Source organism: Coloeus monedula (genome assembly GCF_965178545.1).
Source record: "Coloeus monedula genome assembly, chromosome: 15".
Lineage (NCBI taxonomy): Eukaryota > Metazoa > Chordata > Aves > Passeriformes > Corvidae > Coloeus > Coloeus monedula.
The window spans coordinates 17,389,933-17,408,703 of record NC_138795.1 but is presented as its reverse complement, the minus strand read 5'-3'; the positions used below and the strand labels follow the sequence as shown (position 1 = coordinate 17,408,703).

Here is an 18,771-nt window from a genome sequence, read left to right as displayed (position 1 = left end):
TTCACACTTTTATTGTAAAGCTTTAGGAAGGGCTAATTACAATGGAGTTGGTCATCTGACAGCTCAGCAAACGAACGGAACAGGGGAGAACGGAAAGGGGATCACGACGGTGTCATGCTCACGGCTCCGAACGGAAAGAGTTACAAGGGAATCAATTTGTGCTCACAGCGCCCGGGGAAAACCAAGCCCAAGGCCCAAAGGCTTCCCCGCACAGGGAAATGCATCACACATTGAGCAGTACAACCTTAGCAAGAGGCGTCGCCTTAGACGTAGGGCACCATCTGAAAAATAGTGGGGTACTTTACTCTGCCATAGGATTTCTCCTTTAGAAAAGCTACACCTGCATGTACATAAAACTGTACAAAAAACAAGGCATCACAAGCAAGGAAATGAAATCTCGTATAAATAGAACCAACACTGAAGAGCTACAAAGGGGTCGCTTAGATCCTTCCCACGCAGCCCGCCTGCTCCCTGGCTCCCACCTTTGGTTTTCCCCCTGGCTTGTCCTAGTGCAGTGTGAGATACAGTGAACCCTCCTCCTCCTCCTCCTCCTCCTCCTCCCTGTGCTTGTCTAGACTGGAGCCCGTGGGGAGCTGTCCCCCCCCACGTGCACAGAGGCTTTATCCTTCTGGCTTATAATTGTGCAAATGAGCTTCTTCCCACAGCACCTCTCCTCGCCCTCCCCCGGGACTGATCCCCAATGGCACTGGGAGCTTCCCCCCAGAACAAATCCCCTCAAACCCCTCTCCCAGGACTGATGTCCAGCACCCTCTCCTCCCCAGGGACCCATCCCCCTGCACCCTGGCACCCCACTGAGGCCTCGGTCCCAGTGCCCCCTCTGGCCTTCCCCACACGCCCACCCAGCGCCCCGAGACCCCCAACCCCTCTGCACCCCCAGACACCGAACCCTGGTACCAAACTGTGCCCCACTGTGCTCCCCTTCAAAGCCCCACCACCCCTCTGTGCACCCCACAGGACTCATCCATCCCCACCCCCATCCCCAAACCCACCCCCAAACCTATCCCTCGGGGACCCCTCTGCACCCCAACCCCCCCATGCTCGCACTGAGGATATCGCCAGGTGCTCCAGGAGACGACACAGCAATTCCAGCCACGGGAATTCCAGCCACGGGATCCCTCTGGAGACCCCAGCACAAGGTAGGGAGCCCACCCGCCGCGATAAGGTGGTCTTGGACAAGCCCCCCTCGGATGTGGCTCTCCCGGAGGTCCCCAAGAGGGGCACTGGACACTGCCACTGCCTGAGCCCAGGGGAGGCGTGAGCAGCCAAGTTGGCAGTGGAGTCAAAGATCGTGGCCAGCGCGGCCAAATTGCACATTCTGCCCAGTTTGGCCCTGAAACTACAGAGCTACAATAAAAACGAGTTCAGGAGCGGGAGCTGCTCAGGCAGCCAGACCGGGGGAACGCGGCCCCGCAGGGCAGAGCAGGAATCCCGGCCGGGCGGGCGGCTGCACATCCACCGGGAGCATCCCGCCCGCCTCCAGGGACACCCGGCCGGGCGGAAGCAGCAGCGGGAGGCCGGGAGGAGGGTCCTGCCTCCTCCGGGTGGCACCGCCAGGTGCCGGGGCCGCGGGCGATGCGGGGTGGCGGCGGTGCCACCCGGGGAAGGCAGGGCTGGGGCACGGGGGGACACGAGGGACACGAAGCAGCGGGTGCGAGCAGGCGCCTTCTGCCGCCCTTCCTTTGTCGCCCGGGCTCGGCTGGCGCCGTGTCCCCTCGGGGAGCCGCACGGGGAGGTGGCTGCACCCCGCCACCGCCCCAGAAAGAGAGAGGAGCTGCTCAGAGCGGGGTGCTGGAGGGGGAGGAGGCTGGGCAGGGGGCCCGACAGGCACTACAGCTATGGCAGGGCAGGCCCTGCCCCGCCCCGGCCCTGCGGGGTCCCTGCGCCCCCGGAGCCCGGTAGAGCCACCCGCCAGCCCCGCGGGGACGGACCGTGCGGTCCGGGGATGCTCCGCCGCAGGACACCCATCCTGCTGGCCTCGCTCCCTCAGGAAGATGCCGGAGCTGGAGACGGGAAGCACAGGGGTGCAGCACGGCCCGGCGGGCCAGGACTGGCAAGGGCTACCCAGGAATGAGGCGCGAGTCGCCCGGACCCCTCCTGCCAGGGGTGCATCCCAAAACCAGGACTGTGCCCCGGCTGCCAAGGGAGCAGTGGCAGAGCCAAGGGTCCCCCTCTGTGGAGCCCTGTGAGGGGCAGGGGCTCGGCTCCCCCCGCCCCGGCCGGGGACCCTGCACGGGAGCTGAGGACGCCGGGGCAGCGGGGACCTGCCGGGGAGACCGGTGGACCTTTGACAATGGAAGAGAAAGCTGGACCCCGTGAGAGTGGCCCTGTGGCCTAAGGGCGGCGGGAGTCCAGCGGGCAGGGGCTCGGCGGCCCCCGGTGTGACCCTGAGACAAAGCTCCTCCTCACAAAGGCAATGGTGGCTTTACAGGCGGATGGGACGGAGGTGGAGGGCGCGGCACAGCCTGGCCTCGTGGGCATTACCCCTGCCCCGGAGGAGGCCTGAGGCGATGGGCTGAGAGCCGGAGCCGCTGGCGACCTCCCTGCCAGCAGAGGCGGACTGAGGGCTTCTCCGGACCCAGCCGGTCCCTTGCCTGGGGACACCCCCTCCCCGGACCCAGCCGGTCCCTTGACTGGGGGCTTCCCCACCCCTCCTCCACCCGCCAGCCGCAGGGCCACCACCGGGGACCCCCCCCCCACCCCAAAGCAGCCCCCACCTATGGCACCGGGCAGTCCCTAGGGACCCTGCAGCTTGTGGGCACAGTGACAACGTTCAGAAAGAGATCCAGGCTGAAAAATAGCAAAGTCCCTACAGTCCGGCCAGGATGCTGCCTCTCTCCTCCAGCTCCCCAGCTGCTGTTTCAGGGACTGATCACATCTCTATTTACAATATAGAACATGAGTGCGGGCCGGACGCTGCGCTCCCAGGGGCTCTTCCACGCACGAAACCATTCAAAGCTGGAACTTGCTCCCTGTGGTTTGTTATTTTTCTTTTTCTCTCTCTTTTTTTTTTTTTGTTTGGTTTTTCCTCTTTTTTTTTTTTTTTTTGTCTGGATTTTTTTTTTCTCTTTTGTTTTGTTTTCTCCTTAAACGTCTTTTTTTTTTGTTTGTTTGTTTGTTTGTTTGTTTCAAGGACAATAAAAAGTTGCGATCAGGCAGGACTTGAATGTCATTCCTAAGATTCGTATTTACAGGAGTCTACAGCAAAGAGACAGGCAGCTGGCTCCCCGTGCTTGGGGACACCCCTCGTCCTATGCCCCAGGAACTCCACCAGCTCTGCGTGGACCTTTGGTACGTAAGCCCTTCTCTCCCCTTCTCCGTGCCCTCTGCACCAGGAGCCTGCCCAGCCCTCCCCGGCAGCAGTTCAGGATGCTCGGCAATCGGGGTTGGGATGCTTCTCATCCTCCCCACCCACCCCCAGCCCCGGGAAACACGGGGTTAAAAAGGCGCTCCTCTCCTCCCTGCCTCGCCCTGCCCTGCTCCCCGCAGAGCCCCCTGCCTGGAGAAGCAGCCGGAGCCATAAAGCATCGAAGTGGGAAATGTTCCTCTGGCCTCCGCTCCCTGCCCCTCGCGCCCAGCCTCACAGGTAGATCTCCCTCTTGGTGGTCTGGGCCGAGGGGGTGGTGGCTGGCTGGAAGTCCGAGGTCTGGGTGAGAGGAATTTCTTCCATGGGAGAGTCCTTGCAGGGCTCATGGCTACTATTGGAGAAGGCACTGTACGTGGGGAGCAGGCGGAGGTTGGCCATTTTGGTGCTGCGCTCTTCCGACAGTCTGGGGCTGCCGTTCCCGACTTGCTCTTGACTCCCTCGGTCTTGGTAAGGCACAAAAGTGGAGAGTTTGAGGGCGTTCTTGGGCCTGCGGCTGGGGGAGGACTGGCCGGGCATCCAGCAGGTGTCGGAGTGGCCGAACTCCGTGCACTCCCGGGTGCAGGTCCCAGTCATGGCTACATCGGGCAGAGGCCGGAGATCTGCGGGGAACAAGGGACAGCAGCGTCACACCCAGGAACCCCAGCTCGGGATGCGGGGATGGAGCGCAGGGATGAGCGGCTGGGACTGGACAGCTCCCTCCTACCCATGCTGGGAGGGACAGCCGGACCCACGGACACCCCTGGAGCCGGACCCACGGACACCCCCAGAGCCGGACCCATGGACACCCCTGGAGCCGGACCCATGGACACCCCCAGAGCCGGACCCACGGACAGCCAGGGAGCAAAGCAGAGCTGGGAGGGGAACCCAAGGCCACAGAGAAACAGGAGGCAGAGCACAGAGCAGAGCTCAGCGAGCCCCTTCGGGACAAGGATGGCACAGGGAGCCTGGGTTTGCACAGCGGGACACACGCTGCCAACCAGGCTCGTGATCCCAAAAGTTTAGGCAGCACCTGGAACCTGCTAAGCTCCAGGAATTTCCACTGGGTACCACCAATGGTTTCACTGTGCAGAGGCAGAACCGCCCTGAACTCAGCCCTGAGGCACAGCCGTGCGTCCTGGGCAGCATCCTCGGGCATCCCTGCCCTGCTCCCACTAGGCATTCCAGGCCACATTCCAGCCTCCCCCTGGCACCCTCAGCAGGAGCCACAAGCCCAGGCAGAAGTCCTGGTCTCCTGTGGAGCCTGAAACCCCCAAGCACACGGAGGCAAAGCCATGAGAGGCTGGAGATGCCGGGAGCCCCCCGTGCCAGAGGTGCCCTGTGCACCAAACCCTGCCCGAGGGAGCCCAGCACCCGAGGGCACCACAGCTCCCTGCTCCTGGCACAGCCGGGACACGGAGCACCAGTTACACCAGTCCACGGTCTGGTGTCCTCACACAGCAGCCACCCCCTACCCCAGGTGTCACCGAGCCTTGGCCAGGTGTCCTTGGCACAGGCAGCATCTGTCACGAGGCTTCCGAGGCCGGAATTTGGCACTTCCATGCCGAGCTGAGCGTCCCTCCAAGAGCCATCCTGGTCATGAGCCATTCCTTGATTCCCACCCCAATTTGGGACACCGCAGAGCGCCCTGGGACACGTCACTGCCTGCTGCCACAGGCAGAGCCAGCCTGGTGCTGGTGCTGGGGTGGAAGTGGGAGCTTGAGACTGCTCGGACTTCCAGATGTCCCTGTGGTTCCCAAAAATCCCCTCCATGTCTCCTCCGCCGTGGAGCTCTCTCCACTGACAGACTGATGGAGGGAGATGCCAGAGAGCTCTGGGGACCTGAGACATGTGGGACATCCCCCTTCCCACTGGATACACACAATCCCCTGATCCCAAAAGCAGGGTAGACCCACAGGTGCTCCCTGAGCCCTGGGAAGAAGCAAAGAGCACCATAGTGGGGTTTCTGCCCTGGCCAACGCTCCCTCCTGCCACCAGTTTGGGATTGTCACACCCCCGAGTCACCCTGGCACAGCTTTCACACACAGGATGCAGGGAAGGCTCCAGACAATGCTGGGAATGCTTGACACGGGCATGGACGAAGGGGCAAAGTCAGCAGCCAACCACTGTGCGAGCACATCTTGCCCTACAACAGCCCCCAGTGACCGTCCCCAAATCCTCAGCTGGGGGCTGAGGCAGCCCACTTCTCCCCCTAGGGCCTGTGCCCGCATTGCATCCCTGGCGCCCACGGAAGCTGGGATATCCTGGTGGGAGCCACACGGACATACCTGATGGCAGCCCCCCTTCACAGCCTGCTCCGCTCAGGGGACTCTGATGAGGGGCAGAAAAAGGACGACAGGGTCACGTCAGTGCACAGCCCCGGCCTCCACACCCCCTTCAGCCTGTGCCACCCCCCGTCACACTGCTCCGAGCCCTGTCCCCCTTGTCCCCGCTGCCTCCTCGGCCTCTCCTGGCCCTGCTCCAGCCTCCTGGAGGCTGCTTGGCCGTGGCTGCTCCTCCCTCACTCCTTGCTCCAGCTTTATCCCGATCCTCCCTGGAGCCCAGTGGCCCTCGCTGGACTCACACGGGGGACGCTCGAAGCCACGCGGGTGGTGACACCAGAAGCTCAGGCGTGCAGAGGGGCTGGGGCTGTGCACACGCAGGGATACACACACGGATGCACGTGGATACACACATGGATACACACACGGATCCGTCCGAGCAGGTTGCTCCGCCCTGCTCACAGCACAGGGCACAGCCATGCTCACACTGCGGGGACAGAAGCAGCAGCACAAAAGCAGCAGCGGGGGGGACACGGCAGCGGCACGGGCGGCACCAGGGCACAGCTTGGCAGGGCACGTCCTTGGGGCTGGCCATGCACCAGCCGCCCCATTTCCGGGGGAATGGCCTCGTTCCTCTCCCCCAGCTCAGCTGGAATGGGAGATGGGGAACCAGAGGCACAACAGCTCCGTTTTCATCCCTGCTCCGTGCAAGTCGAAGCAGAGAACGGAGCCTGAATCCAAGAGGATCCATCAGGTTTTCCTCTCAGGACCACAGGATGCCCCAGTGGCCACGCAATGGCTTGGTCACTCTGAGGTCGTGTTCTGTGGTCTTTCACTTCTGTCCAAGAGGAATTATGGCCATCCTTTCCTCACCAGCTTTCCCCCTGCACATCCTTTCCTCCCCCAGAAAGGCGCTGGTGCTCTGTGCTCCTGGGCGAGTGGATGGGAGCCATCCCCTCTTCCTGGGGCAGAAGGAGCTTTGCCGAGCCCACGGAGGGGACTGGCAGGGCTGAAATAAAATCCACCTCTGCAGGGAATAAAGCTACAGAGATTTCCCCGTGCCAGCAGCAGCTTGGGAATGGCAGGATCAAGCAGGAACGCTGTGTTCAGGGGCTTTTATTCTGCTTTTCCCATTGTCTGCTCCTGGCACTGAAGCCTTTTTCCAGCGTTGTCCCCTCGCTTGCGGGGCCACTGAGGAGCGGATTCTGTGCCATGAGCCCGGAACAGGGCAGGGCAGAATTCCTGAATAGCTGGGACTGAGGGAAAACACGACCCCATGGCCTAATTCCCAGCACATGCTGGTGGCTCAGGGATGTGCCGCCAGGCAAGCACTAATCCATCTTTGGTGGGAATTTCGCCCATCGCTTTTCCCAAATTTTGTGGGGTGGTGAGGCAGGCTCGCACCTCGGGGTGCACAAAGGGCACTCGGGATTTCGGGCCCCTCCTCCACCCAAAATGCAAGGTTGTGCCTCCGAAGCCCTGGAATGTGACAATATTCCCGGGGGATGAAGAGGACGGCCGCGCCCTCGGTGGCACCACGGCATCCTGGCCACGCCGAGTTGTGCAGTTGCCGGCTTCCCCTGAGCGTTGGCCCATCCTGGTTATCCTCCCTCCAGGCCTCCAGACTGTGCTTCCCAGCCAGGGAAGCGGTGGCTTGGCCACTCACAACCCCCCCATCCTCCCAGCTCCCCCCTTCCTGCAGCTTTGCCTCTCTCTGGTACCCCCTTGTCCGCTGCCCCGGGGCTCTCTCCTCCTCAGGGATGAATCCAGGGCAGGAAAAATCGGATCCCCTTGGGTTTTTGACGGGCACGGTGGGGGTTTTACACCTGGATGCCCTCAGAGATGCCCCCTGGAGCCGTGGCACTGCTCCCATGCTGTTCCCGTCTCCTGCTCCTCGGGAAGGAGGCTGTGCCAGGCTGGCTCCTCCGGGAACAGGCTCACATCGGTGCTGCTGCTGATTTTTGCTGCCTGCCTCTCCCCCCACCCAGAGCAGGAGCTCATCCCATCGCAGTCGCCCCTCTGAAACCGTACTGGGGGATTCCAGCAGAGCTCTGGGGCACTTTGGGAACGAGACAAAAGCAGCAGCCTCAGACAGCAGCGCTTCCATCTCCTGCAGGAGACGGGCAGAGGTTCCCTCGCCCTCTGCAAGCCCGGGAGCTCCAAGCACAGGCCCAGAGCCAGCCCCGAGCATGTTTTTTATGCCACCCCAGCCTGGTTGGGTCCTCCCGTGTCTTCCACTTGCATCGGACGGCGGCACCGTGCAGTGTCAGGAGAGCAGGGATGGATGAGGCGGCACAGGAGAGGGCTTGGAAGGGAGGGCAGGTGCTGGAGCAGCTCTGGAGGGGAGGCAGTGGGGCTGTGACAGAGCAGAGCACAGCAGAGGATGCAGAGAAGCCCGGGAAAGGGGAGGAGGGAAGCACAGCATGCCAGGAGGGACGGGAGAGGCTTGGTGGTGTGGAGAAAGGGGGAATGGGAGAGCGGGGAGAGCAGCTGGGAGGAAAACCGGATGCTTTCCCATAGCTGGGATCAGAAAGAGCCTTCTTGGCCTCCACTGGCCACTCGTCCCACCCAGCTGCCCCGAAAGCAGAGCCCCAAAGCCCTGAGCTGTGCTGGCCCCGGGGACAGGGGGATGGAGCAGGGCCCAGAGGTTTGTCCTCAGCCAGGGCAGGGGGCAGTGCTCCCAGGAGAGGCAGCTTGGCCACCGAGCTGTGGACACCTGGAAATGCCCCTTCTCCCATTCCAAGCCCTCAGGGCTCTGCAGACCCCTCTGGGATGTCCCTGACGGTGGTGGCCTCCCAGGACATCCTCTCCCAGCAGCACTGTCCCCCCCTCCCTGTGCAACAAGGACTCCCTTCCTACCCCACAGCTCCTGGCAGTCGGCACCGTTCCCTACTCCACCATTCCCAGAGCCGTTCTCCTGCACCATCACTCCTCCAGGAACCATTCCCGGGACTCCTGCTCCCCGCTGCCCACGGCAGAGCTGCTCACGGGCCCCATCCTGCCGTGCCAGTGTTCTCCAGCGGTGCCACTCCCCGCAGCGTCACTCCCCACAGGTGTGTCCTCCCCAGGTGTGTCCCCCCCCAGGTGTGTCCCCCAGGTGTGTCCCCCACGGCGCACTCCCGAAGGCGCAGCTCTCCCACGGCGCCGCTCCCCACAGGTGCCGCTCCCCGCAGCGCCGTTCCCGGGAAGCGCCGTCCCCCACGGCGCCGCTGCCTCCAGGTAAGGCTCCCCCGGGGTGCCACGTCCCTCAGGTGCCATGTTCTGGGCTGCTGCCGCCTCCAGGTGCTGCCTCCCCCCGCTGCTGCCTTCCCTGCAGGCAGCGCCGCTGCGGTGGAGCCATTTCCTCCAGGTTCCATGTTTTACAGCGCTGCTCCCTCCAGACACCACTTCCCTGCGGAGCTGCTTCCTCCAGGCACCGGTGCTGCTGCTCCCCTCCCTCCTCAGACACCCTAAGGAAAGCTGGTGGGCATTGTGCAGCCCAGCATCCCATGTTCTCACACCCCATTGCTATCCTATCCTATCCTATCCTATCCTATCCTATCCTATCCTATCCTATCCTATCCTATCCTATCCTATCCTAATCCTATCCTATCCTATCCTATCCTATCCTATCCCATCCCATCCCATCCCATCCCATCCCATCCCATCCCATCCCATGCCCTCCTCCACGCCTGTGAATGAATGTCCTGCATTATCTCACCCCTTTATTCCTCGCTCTCCATGCCAGGCCCGGTAGCCTGGAGAAGTCCCCCACACTGGCACAAGAGATGCCCACCATCCCAGCCCTGGCCAGCTCAGTGGGAGCTCCCTGCAGGGAACAGGAGCTCCATGGCCCATTCCCAACACGTTTTTTCCTGGCCAGGGCTGTTGGGAGAGGGGAGCTGTGCTGCAGGTGCCTCTGGAGCCAGGATCTCCTTCAAAGCCCCCCTTCACGGTCCCCAAATGAGGGGGGCACAGCCAGTGCATGATCCCAGCAGGGAATCATGGAATCATGGAATGTCCTGGGACCCACAAGGATCACCCAGTCCAACCCCTGGCCCTGCACAGACACCCCAGCAACCCCACCCTGTGCACCCCTGGCAGCGCTGTCCAAACGCTCCTGGAGCTCTGGCAGCCTCGGGGCCGTGCCCATTCCCTGGGGAGCCTGGGCAGTGCCCGGCACCCTCTGGGGCAGAACCTTTCCCTGCTCTCCATCCCAAACCTCCCTCTCCAGCCATTCCCTCCTTCCCTGAGCTCTGCCCTCAGCTCCTCTGCTGCAGCTGCACCAGCCCAGTGCCCTCAGCCGCTCCTCGGGTGGCCCCTCCAGACCCTTCCCCAGCCCCGGCTCCCTCCTTTGGACACTCTGGAGCAGCTTTGGATCTCTCTGCTGTTGTGGCACCCAAAGTGCCCCAGCACTGGAGGTGAGGCTGCCCCAGCCCAGAGCAGAGCGGGACAATCCCTCCCTGGGCTGAGCACCCCAGGACACCCTACGGATGCAGGATCCCTCCCACAGCTCCTCACCCATTCCTGGCCCCAGATTCCCATGTGGACCAGCCCAGAGCTCACCAATGTCCCTGTGCAGGCCCTGGGGGAGCTGCTGGAGAGGTGTCCGGCCCCACAGCGCTGCTCCAGGGATTGATGGGCACAGAAACAGCGGGAGCTGGGAGCACGGGAAGCTCGGGAGCTGGGAGCGCAGGCACGGAGCTCCCTGGCGTCCCCGTCAGCCCCGGCTTTCCCCAGCCACAGCTCCCTCACCCCCTCCCGGTGCAGACGGTTTGCAGGACCGTTCCTAGCGCTACAACACCCTGACAGATGGCTTCCCAAACTTCCCACCCTCGCTCCAGATGGCTCCCGGTATCGGAGCCCGACCCGGCACTGCCCACCAAGGTGGCGACTGCGGCTCCGAGCCACACCTCCGGCTCCCGGGGCAAGAGCGAGCAACACCCGCTCTTCCAATGAACCCCGAGAGCTCCCCAGCGCACAGACGGGTTTCTGCTGGGCTCCGGAGGCAGGAGATGGAACACACACCCAGCATCTCCCCCGGCCCCGCTGGCTCTGCCCCCGTGCTGAACAGCAGCAGCTCCAGGCGGCACACACAGCTCGCCCCCAAGTTAAGGGGCTGTCAGCCCCCGGATGAGTCCCCGGCTCCTGGAGGACATTCCAACACTCCCGAGCTGCAAGCGGCTTCCCAGCTCCTGCCGAGGGGATCCCAGCACCCCCCAGGAATGGATGGGGACAGATGCACCCACCAGGCTCAGCACCGCCGGCACAGGTGGGGCTGAGGGGCTTTGCCCGGCTCGCAGGGGATGTGTTCTTCCTTCTCCCTGCTCTCAGGGATGTGTTCTTCCTCAGCCCAGCTCCCAGGGGATCTCTTCTTCCTTCTCCCATCTCCCAGGGGATCTGTATTTCCTTTTCCCACTCCAAGGGGATCTGATCTTCCCGCGTGTGCCGGGGCTGGAGCTGGAGGAGCCACCTCCCTGCCGCAGTCACACCACGGGCACTGTGAGACAGTGGCCACATGGCCACAGCAATGGCAGGCAGAGCACCCAGATGGATGTTCCCTGACACTGAGCATGTCCCTGCGGGGCTCACAGGGCTCAGTGACACGCTTAGGGCTCCCAAAATCCCCATCACCCCACAGCTTCCCTGTGGTACCCAGAGAAATAAACCCAACCCTCCTATAACAGATTTTGTGCTCGTGGTGCCACCCCCATGATCTCCTACCCTGGCACGGAGGGGCTTCAACCTTCGCTGGACTATAAAAAGCAGAATTATTACACACATGCTGATATGATTATGTTAAGAAGCACCTTAATGGGATTACAGGGTTCAAAGGTTAGGAAATGCCAAAATTAGGATTGTCCAGGCAGCCTTAATTCTCCTCATGAAAGTGCTTTGTGATGCAGACCAGAGTCACACTCCGGTGGGAAATATTTCCCCTGGGGTCCCTTTGTGGCTTCCAAGGAGAGGACAGAACCACCGGGGAGAGATAACGGGGAGGAAGCTGCTTTGCCACTGAGACTCTGCCCCAGAGGCTGCAGAAATCGGGGAAGGTGCAAGGAAAGTGTCAAGAGACCACAGAAAATTCCTTCTTTAAAAATGGGCTGGAGGATGGGGGGGGGGGGGGGGGGGGTTGCTCTCCTAATGAGAAAAAACCAGCAATTTCCTCTCCTCCTTCTGGAAATAAAATATCTGAGCACATTTCACTGGCAATTCTCAAAATATCAGGTACCTGGCACCTGCCCTCCATGAAAGATCGGGTCCTTGCAGCTAAAGCTCGAGGCAGCCAAAAGCAGAGGCGAGGAACGAGCATTGCTGGGCATTCGTCCTCACTCACGTTGCATGAAACAAACCAATGAATGAAATCCTGAATCCATAAATATCCTACACATTACCCTACAGACAAGAGACCTTCCACAGATGTCCACAAGAAAGCTTGGGGAGTCCGAATCAATCCATGGAATAACCAAACCCTCCCCCAGCTCCTGCAACACCCAGGTGAGCAACAACGCCTGAGGCTCCTTTAGGAGCGCACGAAGGTCCTAAAATCATGGAATTGCGGGCGGTGGAGCTGCCCTGGTTCCGTCCCCGCCCCAGGAGCAGGGACAGGTGGGAGCACAGGGCTCTCCTGGCTCCGGTAGGGCTAATGATGGTTATGTAAATCCCATGGGAGCGCGGCTCCACCTGCCATCCCCGGGGGCTGCCCGCTCATGCATGCCTTGGATGCGCATTCCTGCTGCCCAAATTCCTCCGCGATTGCTCCCGCCCAATTCCCACCTCTGCTCTGCTGATGGATGCGCGGGATTCCGCCCGTGGGGGCTGTGGGGGTGACCTGGGCTCCCCTCCAGGCAGCGGCTCCCTGGGGACACGGGAATGGCCATCCCAGAGCTCCCTGGGGACACGGGAATGGCCATCCCAGAGCTCCCTGGGGACACGGGAATGGCCATCCCAGAGCTCCCTGGGGACACGGGAATGGCTCCCCCAGAGCTCCCTGGGGACACGGGAATGGCCATCCCAGAGCTCCCTGGGGACACGGGAATGGCCATCCCAGAGCTCCCTGGGGACACGGGAATGGCCATCCCAGAGCTCCCTGGGGACACGGGAATGGCTCCCCCAGAGCTCCCTGGGGACACGGGAATGGCCATCCCAGAGCTCCCTGGGGACACGGGAATGGCCATCCCAGAGCTCCCCGGGGACACGGGAATGGCCCTCCCAGACCTCCCTGGGGACACGGGAATGGCCCTCCCAGAGCTCCCTGGCACGCTCCGGGTACCCGGTGCTGCCAGCCGATGTGACACAAAGGGCCAGGCCACCAGGAGCAGCGTCACCAGTGCCACTGAGAGCTCTGACCACCCACTGAGCTGGTGACACGGTGCCCACAAGCCCAGCTGTCCTTCCCAGCCCTGTGCTGCACTTCACTCTTGGCTGGACCTGGGTGAGGGACAGGTGGTGGCCCTGGTGGCACCAGGTCCTGGGGAGCTGCCAGTCCATGTTAACGTGGCTTGGTGACACACAGTGGTCCTCTTACCCCGTGTCCCCAGGTCCCCAGCTCTCAGAGCATCACTGGACACATCGTGGTTCCAGAGGGGCTGTGCCCTGTGGGGCTGGGGACAGTCCCCCACTCCTGGCAGGGGGATGTCACAGCAGCAAACACTTCTCCCAGGAGGAACCTGAGCACAGCATCCTGGAGCTTTGCCTTGTGCCTGAGCCTGTCAAAGGGCAGCTCTGATCCTCCCTGACCTGTCCCCTCTGCCCTGGGCTGGGGGGAGCACAGAGGGTCCCCTGCACCCTCATCCCACCCAGACCATGGGATTGCACCCCCATCCCTGGGGCTGGCCTGGGCACCCTCCTCCTGCTGCATCCCAGCGCTCATCCCGCACCTCCAAGGGTTAATCAGCCTCTCCAGAGCTTCTCAAAGCTAATTAGAAAGAGCCTGGGCCAGTGTGGTGGCAGACACGGCTGCACTTATCTCCCCACTTCCGGGGCTCTGCCCTTATCATTTAATTAAAGCTGCAGCCGTGCTTCCCTGGCTGGCAGCAGCTCATCACGGAGGGCACTGGAGCTTGAGGGAGCCTCTGTCAGCTCGCCAGGAAGAGCAGGAGAAGGGAGGGAACAGGCCTCGGGAAGGACAAGCAGAGGAAGAAGAAGATAAAGGAAGAGCCTCTTTGTACTGGTGGCTCTGGGAATGCAGCAAGGGACCCCAGTGTGCCACCCCTGTGCTGTGCGTGGGGGGACGTGGGGACAGCTCTGCTCCAGGTGGACCTGGGCGATGCCACAGCTTGGGAATGAGCCAAGAAAATGCCTTGGCTGGGAGGCACTTCGGGCTGGCTCCATCTCCCAGCACCCCCAAAGCAGCCCCAAAGGAGCTCCCCCACAGAATTCCAGGGTCACTGAGGTTGGAAAAGCCCTCCCAGCCATCCAAGCTGTGCCCGATGCCCGCCTCATCCCCAGCCCAGAGCACCGAGTGCCACCTCCAGCCCTTCCTTGGACACCTCCAGGGATGGGCACTCCAAACCTCCCGGGGCAGCCCCTGCCAAGGCCTGAGCACCCTTTCCATGGGGAAATTCCTGCTGCTGTCCACCCTGAGCCTGCCCTGGCCCAGCCTGAGGCTGTTCCCTCTCCTCCTGTCCCTGTTCCCTGCGAGCAGAGCCCGACCCCCCCGGCTGCCCCCTCCTGTCAGGGACTTGTGCAGAGCCACAAGGTCCCCCCTGAGCCTCCTTTGCTCCAGCCTGAGCCCCTTTCCCAGCTCCCTCAGCCGCTCCTGGGGCTCCAGCCCCTTCCCAGCTCCGTTCCCTGCCCTGGACACGCTCCAGCCCCTCAGGGTCTTCTTGTGAGGTGCCCAGAACTGGACACAGCCCTCGAGGTCCCTCAGCAGGGCCAGCACAGAGAATGGGCACTGCCCCAGTCCTGCTGTCACACTGTTTGTGATCCAGGCCAGGTGTCCATGGCCTCCTTGCCCACCTGGGAACCCCTGGGCTCCCAGTGAGGCACCCTCAGGTGCACCCTGACCCCAGAGCCCCAGAGCAGAGCCAGCCATGCTCAACCCTCCCAGAGGAAAAGGACAATTCCTGCCGTGCTGGGCCAAACATCCCAAAGAAAACTGGAGACCACAGAGCACTGGGAAATGTCCAGGGGACATTTAAGCAACTGGATGGATGTAAATCAAGGAACAGGATGGATGCCCATGGAGCAACAGCAGCAAACTCCTGCTGGTCTCCAAAAGAGGACATGGATCACAGAATCGTGGAATTACAGACTGGTTTGGGTTGGAAGGAACCTTAAAGCTCTTCTTGTTCCCATGGGCAGGGACACCTCCCACTATCCCAGGCTGCTCCAAGCCCCGTCCCACCTGGCATTGGACTCTTCCAGGGATGGAGCAGCTGGAGCAGCCACAGCTCCTCTGGGCAACCTCAGGGCTTCACCCCCCTCACAGAGAAGGATTTTTGCCTAATATCCAATCTAAACCTACTCTCTGCCAGTTGGAATCCATTCCCCTGATGGATGAACCCTGGGAATGCTGTTGTCTGAAGGCCACACACGGCAGTGTGGGCGCAGCTACCCCGGGATGTGTTCTGGAGTACACTCAGTGCACATTTTAGGACAAGCAGCCCCCGACCGCTGCTGGCAGCTCCCGTGCCAAATCCCACACCCCTCTCCCAGAGCGTGGTTAAGCTAATGGATCTTGAAAGGAAATTTTCATAATCACTTTGTTAGCAGGGCTGAGGCAGCACGGCTTGTTCTCCAAAACCAGCCGGAACAGCTCCGCTAAAACTTAGGAAAAATAGAAAAAAGAAATTAACCTGAGGGAAACCCAGCATGGCAAATTAACGCTGTGGTGTTGGAAAGCAGCTGAGGTGATAAGCGATGGGAAAGGAGCCTGCACAGCACAAAATGTCAGAGCCCGAGGCTGCGCAGTGCAGGGAATGATCCTCATTCCAGGCTCCAGGAGCTGCTCCGAAGGCACAGCCCGGCTGGAGCTGTGCGTGTGTGCCTGGCACACTCCGAGCGCGAGGAACGGAGCCACGGGAGCAGCGCGGTGCCAGCACTGCGCTGGGAATGGGAGCACCAGCCTGGGGAGGAGCTGGGAAAGGGGCTGAGCCTGGAGCAAAGGAGGCTCAGGGGGGACCTTGTGGCTCTGCACAAGTCCCTGACAGGAGGGGGCAGCCGGGGGGGTCGGGCTCTGCTCGCAGGGGACAAGGACAGGAGGAGTGGCCTCAAGTTGCACCAGCAGAGGTTCAAGTCGGACATCAGGGAAAATTTCTTCAGTGCAGGATGGTCAAGCCCTGGCACAGCTGCCCAGGGCAGTGGTGGAGTCACCCTAGAGGGATTTCAAAGCCCTGTGGATGTGGCACCTGGGGACATGGCTTAGTGGTGGCCTGGGCAGTGCTGGGGGAATGGTTGGATTTGAAGATCTCAGAGGTTTTTTTCCAACCTTAATTCTGGTCCTCTCCCACCGGCTGCTCACGTCCTAATCACATGAGCCAGTATTAACGGGCAATATTTGAATTATTTGTAATTAATTTTCAGTTCTTTCACCTCACCTACAGCCACGGGGAGCACTCCAAGGAGCACCAGTTCACGTGCACAGGGATTTGGGAATACCAGCCTGGCTTTGTGAGCCCTCTCCGTGTTTGCTCCTTGGTGGCTGCCTCTCATTGTTGCTGGGTATTAAAGCTCTTGTGTCAAGGAGAAAAGAAGTGGCGTTCGCATGTCTGCCTTTGAACAAAACCATTGTTCAGCTCCATCAACAATTTAATAATCCTTCCCTGGCAGGACAATGGATGGGGGGAAATTGTTGGTGCAGGGGGGCCGGGAGCCACAGAGCCAAGTGCTGTTCCCGGCCTTTGAAGTCACGGAGGTGTTTAAGTGACAAAAGAAATCTCAAGTTTATGAAAAGGGCTCCTCTCAACGAGGGGCTCTGCAAACAAAGGGAGCCGAGACCACTCGGAGGGAAGCAGAGCAGGCAGAAGGAAGAGCCCTTGGAAGAGAGTCAAGCCAAACCCCAAGGAAACTGGGAGAGGAAATGACAGTACGGATTTGCATGTGCACGCTTTGTTTCCTCGCCACGGATCTTTCCTGGGCTGCTTCCGAGGAAAGGGAGCACCCCTCCCATCATTCCAACTCCTTTACAGCCTGTCCTGAGCTCGCCTGAGCTGTCCTGCAGACATCGAGGGGGAAGAGGGAGATCCCTGCCAGAATTTTTGGTGGCTGTCTCAAGGCTCAGGGGACGGGCGTTAAGTGCAGGGTGAGGCTCTTGGGCTGCGCTCAGGGGGAAATGTCTGTCCCCGATGGATGCTCACACAGCCCTGGATCCCAAACCCAGCCCCAGGGAACCAAACCCACCTGAAATCCAACATGCAGCAGCCCTGGGAGCATTACAGCAGGGACACAGTCGGGAAACTTTGGGGGAATGATCCCACACCAAATGAGGCCGATTCTCTGCCGACTGCTCAGAGATCCCGAGCCCAAGCCCCTGAACTGCCCAGCCCCTTTCTCTGCAGTGCAGCCGTGCCACAAAGCAGCTGAAAACGCTCCTTATTGACGCCTCCAACGCCCACAGACTCCCAGGCTGAAAATCTGCAGTGGGAGCACCACGGGGAGAGGTTTTGTGGCTGGCACGTGGCAGGAGCAGCGCCGGTCACATCCTCCTGTGGTGCGGGCAAAAATCACCCCGAGAAATCAACCCTGGTGCTCGAATTGGACCATTTGCCCTCCTGCTGTGATTGCCCACCGAGCCCTGAAAGGATCTGCTGCCCTAATGGCCAGGACTGGGGGGAAATCCCCTTCTCCTGGAAAAGCAGGAGGGATCAGAGCCACAGCATCCGGCTGAAGGAGCGAACACGGGATATGGGGAGGTTTAGGAACGGGGCAGCCTGGTTATGGCTCATTTGGGAAAAAGCCCCGATCCTGATGAATATCACTGGGCCCTGAGTTTGTTATTAGGATGGCAGCAAGAAGCCCTTGCAGGAAAAGCAGGGAAAAGACGGATAATCGCTTCCGATAGGGAATATCAACCTCCAGCTACCCCTGGGTGCTGCAGTTTACAGGCTGCTGGAGGAGAGACGCAGTAAAGTTTGCACCACTCGAGGGAGGCCAGCCAGAGGCGGTCCTAAAGGCTGCCATGAATAAAACACGCTTTAAAGAGCCAGCCAGGATTACAAAATCCTAAAATCCAGGCGGGACAAGCGGGATACATCATCCCTCCCCCCCCCCCCCGGGTCAGAGGCAGGTTGGCAAAGGGGATTTGCCAGCTCTGCAACCCCCAGAGCACAGCACCAGGGAGCAGCAGGATGATCACAAGAAGATTTGGATTTCACGGTCCAACAGAGATGGATGAGAATTTCCGGAATCGGTCCAAGGGCATCATTTTTAGCGGTTATTTTTCCAAAGGGAGGAGATGGCAAGAGCAGGTCCGCTCCTCATGCGAGGGAAAATGCGTGAGCAGCATGGAGCAAAGCAGCGCCTGTGCCCAGGTAAAGAGCTCCGAGGGATCCGCGATTGGAGAGGTCCAGGCCAGCAATTGACCCTTTGAAGGAAGCCGTTCATCATCATTAAAGAGCTCCACGTCCCGGGGGACCCGGAGGCAAAACAAGCCCGGCGCTGCTGTCCCGGTGCGGGGTAGCACGGGGAGAAAACAGGGCTCCGGGAATAACAAATGGAATGCATGTGGGCGGCTGGGTTTACCTGCAGCCCGAGCACGGGAAGGGCTCGGGATCTGCTCCTCAGGGAAGCTGATAGGGGAACAATAGCCTGCAAGTGGCATTGTTTGCGGGAAAGGCGAGATATTTGCCTTTTCTCACTGATGTTGCTGCATCTCTGTGGGGGTCCCTTCCTGTGTGGCTAATAAGCAGCAAGACGCCAGACGTGGAATACAAAAATTCCTTTGGCTTTGATTCGTTTTCATTCTGGATAGAGTCGGCCTTGCTTTTGTCAAGGTCCCTGTTGTCTGGGTAATTTCATCTAGAGATCCTCAAGGAGCAGAGATCTCCACATCACTCCGAGTTTAATATCTGGGTTTGAGCTGGCAGATATTCCAGCAATAATTTATACAGCTGAAGAAGGGGAAAAAAAAAAAAAAAAAAGATTACTTCTGTCTAATTGGCATTACACTAATTACCAGCAAAATACATCAGGCAAATATCACATCTC

At 60.7% G+C, this 18,771-nt stretch overlaps 1 protein-coding gene across 1 annotated transcript in view; it reads right to left on the bottom strand.

Annotated features, from left to right (window-relative positions):
• Window positions 1-3,598: 3,598 nt before the first annotated feature.
• Window positions 3,599-18,771, bottom strand: part of PCDH1 (protocadherin 1) — a gene marked incomplete at its 3' end in the record, with an annotated part of 53,581 nt that continues 38,408 nt past the window's right edge. Inside the window, exon 5 of the mRNA XM_082291134.1 lies at window positions 3,599-3,984. Coding sequence (XP_082147260.1) covers window positions 3,599-3,984 — 386 coding nt within the window. The remainder of the gene's footprint in view (window positions 3,985-18,771) is intronic.